The following is a 9,465-nucleotide window of genomic DNA, read 5'->3' as shown; positions in this document are numbered from 1 at the left end:
CATACAGAATAGGGTTTGGACCTCTGACCGGCTTGCGACCAAGGGTTGGCAAAATAATGGCAGGTGCCCTCTTTGCAGAAGAGAAGATGAAACGGCTTTGCACCTCATCGCCGAGTGCAGGTATAAGAGACGGATTTGGAATCTCGTTGCGACATGGGTAGGGTTCCACCAGTTAGAACCCCGACGCTGGGGGGTGGCGCAATCAATCAAAGATTGGTTGAAAATGCTAGCCTCTGTGTCTGGCGTCCCCAAGAAGGGACTCCGCACCCTGATTCTACTCATCGTATGGGAAGTCTAGAAGGAGCGAAATAGGAGGATATTTGATCATAAGGAAACCGCAACCTCGTATCTACTTTCAAAGATAAAAGAAGAGGCTGGCATGTGGGCCTTGGCAGGCGCCAAGCGTCTTGGAGAGATCATCCCGCAGTTTGTATAGTGTACAGCTTTCCTTGTTTTTTGCTTTTTCTTTGCCTCTAGGGGTTGTATTTTTCTCCTGCTATATTTAATGAATAAGCACATTCTTGTGCTGGTTCCTTTAAAAAAAAACACTTGCATATCGATGTACTGCTAGCTGCAGTGTTGCATATGCATTTTGGCGATTTACAGTCCATCAGTTATGAACACAGTATCAATCAAGATAAAAAAAACTAATGCTCATCACGGGGATGTAGCTCAGATGGTAGAGCGCTCGCTTAGCATGCGAGAGGTACGGGGATCGATACCCCGCATCTCCAATTCCTGTTTCATTTTGTCACTTTGCGCCGGGCCAATCTTCATTTGCGTTTAATTTTATCACTTTGTGCCGGGCCAAATTCCACTAACGAAGCAAGAAGGAACTCCCTCAAACATTAGTAATCGGTAACTTCAGCTTCATTAGTCTAAAGATATGCAGCCTCAGATTTCGTGGTAACTTCAGCTTCATTAATCGATCGCTGTCAAGTTGTGCTCGCATGCAGTGCTGCAACCGCACCTATAATCCGTAGAAGCTGTGTTGATTGTTGAAGAAACGACAGGAGCGATCACCTTCGGGTGACGCCTCTAACAAAAGTTGGATTAAATTTTGGATACTCATGTCACGTTTTTCAAACCGATAAATGGTGCGTTTCATGCTAAAACTTTCTATATGAAAGTTGTTCTAAAGTATAAGATTGATTCATTTTTCAAGTTCGTAATAATTAAAACTCAATTAATCACACATTATTACCATCTCGTTTTACATGAAACACTTAATCTTCATCTTCATCTTTATCTTTAGAAGATTCAAACACCACCTAAGAACTCTCACAAAACTGAGCACTGATAATCTACTCGTTTAAAGATCTCTGCTTCTCTCCAAATTAGGATTTCCTCTCTAATATCCCGGTAGAGCTAAGCTGTTGTGCAAGATGTATGCTCAAAAATCCTTGTGTTGCGTTCTTTCCAAATGAACCAATACACCATGAGACAAAGGGAATCAAAAGCCCCCTGTAGCACGTCCGAAATCGGCTAATAGATTTCAGCCACCAATCCCCAAACTCCATAGGCCCTTCTTCTGGAAGCGGGAATGCCATTCACAGCCAATCTCTGAGCAGACGCCACACTTGATCTATAGCTTTAGTTTTATTGGCAGAGAAACAAGGGCTAAGATATACATAGTTCTTACGACCAAAAAAAATAAAAACTAGTACAACAGTAACATAAATATAGATGGCACATATATTAAGTTTTATCGGCAGAGAAACAAGGACGTTTGACCGTCCGTCTTATTTGAAAAAATTATGAAAAAAATTAAAAAGACAAGTCACATATAAAGTATTAATCATGTTTGTATGCAAATTAATGGAATAATTCTCTACCATTTTTTGTCTTTTTTATGTGGACATATAGTGTCCACATATATTGCTCACGTATATTGTATATTGAAGTAATCGATGGTTATGGATTATTATTTTCAAGCAAATCATATTATTGTTATCTGCCTACTTTAAATTCATATACGACATTGAATCTGAGAGGATTGTGCGAAAATTATTTGCCCTAACATGAAGTTCTAATATTTTTATAAAATAACAATAATAGCATCGTAGCGTTAGCACGGGCATATTACTAGTAAAGTATTAATCATGTTTTATCATCTAACAACAATGAAAATACTAATTATAAAAAAATTTCATATAAGACGGACGGTTAAATGTTGAACACGGAAATCCAGTGTTTGTCTTTTTTGGGACGGAGTGAGTAGATGGCACATTAAAGCAAAATCACTGCGTGCAGTATTTGTCCTCCTACTGGCTCTGAACCTACTTCTCCCAGTAGGTTAAACATGGATAAATGAGGATCAATCGATGACCTCAGAGTACGAACTTGATGTGAGTGATGAAACGTTTGGACTTGTGCTTGATCATTCGGGCTAAGGGTGTGTTTAGTTCACACTAAATTTCCCCTCAACTCTCAACTTTTCATCACATCACATCACATCCAAAACTTTCCTACACACATAAACTCCTAACTTTTTTTTCAAAACTAATAACTTTCTCCAAACTTCTCCCCAATTTCAGAAACTAAACACAGCCTAAGTTTTGTACTATAATTGGCCATATTAGAGTTATAAACCATCACTATTTTCTCTAGCAACAGTGCTATTAATACTCCCCCCGTTTCTAAATATTTGAAGCCGTTGACTTTTTTAAATATGTTTAACCGTTCGTCTTATTCAAAAAATTTAAGTAATTATTAATTCTTTTCCTATCATTTGATTCATTGTTAAATATATTTATATGTATATATATAGTTTTACATATTTCACAAAAGTTTTTGAATAAGATGAACGGTAAAACATTTGGTATAAGAGTTAGAACACAATTAGCTCCTAATAAAATAAAAACCCGTCGAGTCTCGGGTTATGGGTCCCCATTGCCATCTCTAGATGAGAGCATCGACGATCACAATTCATAGCACATGCTCGATCCTGTCTGTGACAAGGCATTTGGACTTGTGCTTGATCCTGTGGAGGGCCTGCCCCCCTTGTTGATTGTCACCACAGGGCACGACATCCACACCGGTGAAGACGATCACCTGAGGACCGTCATCTGCAGTATGGAAGAACATGGTAATGCAAAACCGGCCCATGCCCAGGTTCACCAGGGTACGATTTTTCAGCGATCAACCCTCAGGAAGGTCAGCATCAAGCCCAACATGATGCACCATGGGTAGCACATCACAAGAATCCATGGCAGCAGTGGAGAGGTCCAAAGCACACAGGTCAGAGGGACTGCTAGCTGACAGGCCAAGCCATAGTTTGAGCTCAGGAATGTACTCGGCTTTGGCGTGGAAGGGAAACACCCAATCACCAATCTTGCTCCACTCGAGGGCCACTGTGTCAAAAGAGTAGGTCGCAGTGGCAGATGATATGCAGATTCGGGTACCATCGATGACTGCGTAGGATATGTTGCTGCAGGCCTTGTGCTCCGGGTCATCAAAGAACGGCGGCAATGGGAGTGAGCACCATTGCCATTCCCCCACAGGATAGTATGCAAGCAGTTCAAAGGAGCTTGGTTTGCCTTGGTCCATGTCCATCAAGTAGAGGCTGTCAGTGTGCTCACCATGGGGATTATAGGCAAAGAAATCGTAGTCCACATCAGGCCGGATATCAAAGTCATACCTTGCGTGGGCAGCAGTGCGGGTGATATGAGCAGCCAAACAATTGGGTCCCTTGGGTGAATTCAGATCAGGCATGATCATGAAGGAATGCAACTCGGTGTTGTAGGTGCTGGAGTGGCCTTCCATGTCTGAGAAGAGGATCTTGTTCTTGTTCTCACCAAAGAGAGCAAACACATTAGTGAAATTGTATGGATTAGACGTAGCCGACACATGTGGTTGGTAGTGTATGCTCGGTGTTGGCAAACGGCCGATGCTCCGGATTTTGTTGGCGCCATTCTTCTTCTTCTTCGCTTTAGCCTCTGCTTCCAGTGCTTCTGCCATTGATGGGTAGAAGAGCTTTGATACGTCCATGTGCCTTAGCGAGTACAAGCCGCGCCCCTCGTTCAACGCCAAGTGCAGAGACTGACGGCTGAACTTCTGACAACTCATCTTCAACACTCACACTTCGTTGACCTGAAGGTCTGTCCAATCAAGGAAAGAGAATAATTCATTGCACATGTCAACAGAACAGATGAGCGACTTAAATTAAATCTCTTAATTCGTTGGTACCGTAGCCTGACTGACACTGAAAAGGAGAAGTAACTAGACATTCAGTGGAGAAGGGTGAAAAATCTGGATTATTTTTGAGCTATTAATCAATAACAGCAAGGAACGAGCAATGACTAGAGAGGGTATAATCAATCGAGAATAATTTATAGCCTTGCCCGTCGTTTGTACAGAGTTTTTTTTTCCGTTTGAGAAATGAAATTCAGGTGCGGTGAAAATCAAGACTAATTTGTACAAGCACGCAACTTCATCAGAAAAAAAAAACTTATCCCTCAATTTAACATGTAGCATTGTTCTCAATTTCAACACAGATCTGAAACAATCTAAGCTAGCCTGGCACACGATTCTAGCACAAATCAAAGAGCATATGTGATATGTCAGGATGAGTACCACCCCTAGATATGTCAAGCGACACACATAGTTTGTGAACCCTAGCTAGGACTAATGCAAATTCGAGAAAGAGGGGATGCATGGATACTCACCAGCCAGCGATCGAGCGAGGATATGCGGCGGAAGCAGCAGACGCCGGAAACGATGGTAGCGCGGCGGCGATGGAGATCGATCGACGCAGGCGAGGCGGCGGGCGGCGGAGGCGTCGTCCGTCCGGGTATGGAGTGACTGCATGGGCCCACGGTCCGGCCCACCCCACACGGCAACAGAGGCCCACTGTCCGTCCAACCGCAGCCAGTGACCCGGCCCAATGATCCAGCCTTTGGGTGCTTTGTAGCCAGGCCTTTTTCTGACTCTTTCCAATGGAGTTTTTTTTTAATATAAAAAAAACAGTTGCAGGCTTTCCAATGGAGTTTTGATAGGATGATCTTGTTGGGAGGCTTCAATTGCTTACAACTTCGGCCAGTTCAAGCGGAAGTTGCCAAACCTTTCTCTTGCCAAAAGAGTCTGGCAAAATGCCATTCTATGTTTACCAAACTAGCCACCCATATTTTTTTAGCTTTTTTTATCTTCTAATTGTCTAATTGAGTGGATTATCTGGTTTTGTGACAGCTCACTATTCTAGGGTATATAAATGACTAAATCAACTATTATAAAGTTGAAATTTTGTTCTATGAAGATCAGAGGAGATACCTTTATATAGATTTTTTTACATGAAATGCACTGTTCATGAGTTTGAAAATCCAGAATCTTTCATAGAAAGAGAGCCATGGTGTTTTGATTGTGCGCCAATTAATGATGCAAGGAGGTAAGGCCTCAAGGGCCATTGTTTTTGTCATGGATTGTGAAGTTTATCAAATTTATAAGAGTAAATTTTACATTGGGCATATATTTCGAGCATAATTTTATAATGTACAAGGGCTAAACCTAAGTGCTCACTTAACACCACACGTGCTTACACTAGTTTGCACTTTGGACTAGAGCACACATAAAAAAGAATATGTTTGAGAGAACCTAGTCCACAATAGTACCATTTTTAGTGCGTCATAGTATTAGGATAAATATCTTTAGATAATCATATCAAAAGGCATTTTTAGCAAACCACAAAAACACATTTTTCAGATCATAGTACAATACAATGACGTGAACGTGTTTAAGGAAAAGCACAAATTAATCTACACATAGTCTATTTAGATATGTAGTACTAGAAAAGTATCAAAATATCCCATCTAATTTTATGTTCTTATATTTTAAGATGAAGAGAATACTATACTTTTGTATAAACTTAATTGATTTAAGAAAATCAAAACGACTTACAAAGCAGGTTGTGGTTACTTTTAGTTGCCCACGTGCTCTATATATCTAGGCAGTTGCCGACTCAATCATTCAACTCTTTTTTCTTCAATTTTTTTTTGAACAATGGCACCCACGTGGAGTGTAAATTTTGCTTAAACTCATATATATTTTGGCCCCAGCGAACAATTCAGCAATTATTTTCGAATCAGCAACAGGCAACATGGCGATTTGCTCAACACAAACAAGCCCAATAATAAATTCGAAAAATATCCTCGGAATGGACCACACTTCCCTCGTGCTCCATGCAACCACTTTTCTTTTCCTTTCCTACTCGAGATCGTGACATTCTCTTGCACGTGGGCCCCACCATGAATATCCCCCGCTATGGCCCACCTGTAAGTGAAACAACCCGTAGCGGTCACGCGTACACGTAGCAGATAACCTGCTCGTGGGACCCGCAGTGCAGCACTGCACAGGCTGCAAATCAGATCACACGCCGCGCACCCACACCACTGGAATAAAATTGCTACTAGTCCCCTTGAAGAACACTTCCCCATCTACTACTACTACTACTCCTACTTTGAATACCTGCTCTTGCTCTTCGCCTCGTTCGTCTCCAAGAAGCTCGAGAGCCGAGGGCTTCTCCGTCTCTTCGTTCATCTGCTGCTGTGTCTCCCCTGGGTATGATCTGTTTGAGACCTTGTTCTTGGTTGTTTCGAGCTCTGATGGTCGCTATGTGTGGCGATGTGGAGGTGGAATCTTTTTCTTTTCTTTTTTGGCTAGCCTTTTGTTGGAAGGGAGAATCTTGGGGACTCCACTGAACGAAAAGGTAGATTTGTTTTTTTAATATAGGTTCGGAAGATTGGGGGAAAGGGCGTGGTTTGGTTTTTTAGATTGTGTGATTGGGGGTTGATTGCAGAGCGGTTGATTTGATTGCTCGTGTGTCTGTTTTTTTTTGGTTGGGATTTTAGAGGTGGTTGTCTTATCATGAATGCTGTGATTCTGTGACGGTTTTGCTATTAGGTGAGGAACCGTACCAGATCATTTCTGATTTCTGATTATGCTTCTTTAAGGTATATGATGTTTTCTTAGGCCAGAAATCGAAGGTTTTTTTGGTTGATGTTTGATCGGTCAGCCTGGGTCTTGGTCTGGGCAGATTTCATTCAAGGAGATAGTTTTGGTTAATAATCTGTGATTTTTATGGGTTGATTTCGGTACTTTTGTTTTTGTTTTACGGTACGCTTGTTTTGGTACTCGATTCGATTCCCCCAATTTCGCTGTACTGTAGCAAACAGATTCAGCTAGCACTTTACTTTGTAAAGAGTATATGGCTATAAATGATTTAGATGAAAAACGATCCAATGTCTTCCTTTCTTTGCGTGACATGTTTCAAAAAAAATGTTTTTCTAAAGAAATGCTTGTCAAATTGCATGATTGAAATCTGAATTGACTATCTTAAGTTGTTCTGATAAGAAGCTTTAGTCGAGAAAAAAAAGAAGATTGCTCCATGAGCTGGTGACTATTGAGACTTGAGAATTCTGGGGACTAAAGCTACTAGTCGAGACTATTGAGACTTGAGAATTCTGGGGACTAAAGCTACTAGTCGGAATGGGTATCCTAACAAGTGATAACAAATTTGAGTCTTTGTATATGCTTTAGCCTGAAATGTTGAATGTGTAGTCCCAATGAATTCAGTCAATCAAGCACATTGGCCCTAATTTTAGTTAGACTTGCACATGTCTTGGAAAGTTGGAATTTCACTGGTCTTTCTTCTCGTATTTATGTTCATGATATGATTTAGTATCATATTGCCTAACTTATCTTTGTGCTCTGCAGTGAGGTACGACAAGATGTTGGAACATTCGGAGAGTGCAACAGAAAAAATTATGAGCAGCATCATGGATACCATTGCTGAGAACCTTCCTAAGCAGAAATCTGGGAAATTTGACGTAGGCGCTGCCTCTGACAAAATGAAGGAGAAGCTGTTTGGTCGTCAGAAGACCATTCATCGAGTTCTGGGTGGTGGAAAGCGTATGTAATCTTCTTATATTTTTATAATGTTTCCTTTGTGTAGCCATGTGTGATGCTCTGTCTGTGCTTGTAGCTGCTGATGTGTAGCCATGTGTGATGCTCTGTCTGTGCTTGTAGCTGCTGATGTGTTGCTATGGAGGAACAAGAAGATATCCTCCAGTGTCCTGGCTCTTGCAACAGCAATTTGGGTATTCTTTGAGTGGCTCGACTACCACTTCCTAACAATTGTTTCATTTGCCCTTGTCCTTGGAATGGTTGTCCAGTTCGTGTGGTCCAATTTCTCAAGTGCTCTAAGCGGGTATGGAATTTACAAAGCATCTGAATAGTGTGTCCCCTAATAATTCTTCATGTTGTCATAAAAAATGTCTTTTGCCACTTTTTAGATCTCCTTCTAAAGTACCCCGTGTTGAGCTGCCAGAAGAGCTGTTTGTGAACATTGCAGTTGCAGTTGGTACCCAAGTAAATAAGTTCTTGAGTTTTCTTCAGGATGTGTCTTGTGAAAGAAACCTGAAGCACTTTGTACTGGTATGTGGACCTTCTTTAGGTTCTTATGTACTCCATAAACATCATGAATAGATTAAACTGGTAAAGACTAAAGAATCAAACCCTGAATATGCAAACAAAATTGTTCTGTTTGTTTATCACTGACCTTTATGCCTGTGTCAAACTATGGTTCCTTTCAGGCAATCGTTGGACTGTGGGCTGCGGCTGTTATTGGGGGCTGGTGCAATTTCTTAACTGTCATTTACATTGGTAAGAGACTGCTACTTCAAACTTTCTTCCATGACAAGATCTTTCTCTCCCTCTGAAATTTAGAAATTTCATGTTGTCACTATTTTCTGAATGTACGCAGTCCACTGTATTAGTGACAGATGTCACTGATATTTCACATTTGATTAACTGGAACAGGATTTGTTAGCGCTCACACGCTGCCCGTGCTCTACGAGAAGTATGAAGATCAAGTTGATGATTTCCTATACAATATTCTTGGCCTCCTGCGTGACCAGTATCAGAAACTTGATCAAGGTGTCTTGAGCAAGATACCGAAGGGGAACATGAAGTTCAAGAAGAGCGAGTAGATTGTCTGGGTTTTAAGAACTGAAATCATAGATTAGCTGGGTTTTCATCAGTGGAATGAATCAAGAATTTGTACCATGCTCAGTTGCGTATTGCAGACATTGGTTGTCAGTTGTCATCTGAGAGCTGTGTGCTTTCCTGAATGGGGCGCTCATTTGCTGCAATCTGAATTAATATTTCAACTGCTCTGCCCTGCATTTCTTCTGTTATGTAGTGTTATTCAAGTGGCTCAATTAATTTCCTTCTTTTCACTAGTGGAGCTCAGCAAAACAATGAATTAGTGAGATCACCATAATTCGTTTGCAGAAATTAGAAAATAGTGAGATCACCATCATGATACTACTGATATCAGGGGCTTCATGGACATTGACTGCTGAATAATATGATAGCATTGAATTCTGAACTCTGGATCTTTTTTTTTTTGACATAAGAATGTAGAGACAGCTCTACCTTGTAGCCATTTCATTGATAGAAATGATAAGTTAC

General features: G+C 41.0%; 1 protein-coding gene and 1 non-coding gene across 2 annotated transcripts; both read left to right on the top strand.

The window, feature by feature from the left end:
- The first annotated feature begins 661 nt into the window (after positions 1-661).
- On the top strand, positions 662-734 carry TRNAA-AGC (transfer RNA alanine (anticodon AGC)). The gene has a single exon. It is a non-coding gene; the product is annotated as a tRNA-Ala (tRNA).
- Positions 735-6,382: 5,648 nt separating this feature from the next.
- On the top strand, positions 6,383-9,176 carry LOC4334319 (reticulon-like protein B8). The gene is made up of 6 exons (XM_015773160.3): positions 6,383-6,552; positions 7,708-7,902; positions 8,020-8,200; positions 8,286-8,427; positions 8,586-8,655; positions 8,812-9,176. Exons 2-6 carry the CDS (start codon positions 7,722-7,724, stop codon positions 8,979-8,981), a joined length of 744 nt encoding a protein of 247 aa, XP_015628646.1. The 5' UTR covers positions 6,383-6,552; positions 7,708-7,721; the 3' UTR covers positions 8,982-9,176.
- The last annotated feature ends 289 nt before the right edge of the window (positions 9,177-9,465 follow it).

Source organism: Oryza sativa, chromosome 3, assembly GCF_034140825.1.
Source record: "Oryza sativa Japonica Group chromosome 3, ASM3414082v1".
NCBI lineage: Eukaryota > Viridiplantae > Streptophyta > Magnoliopsida > Poales > Poaceae > Oryza > Oryza sativa.
This window is presented reverse-complemented; position numbering and strand designations above follow the sequence as displayed.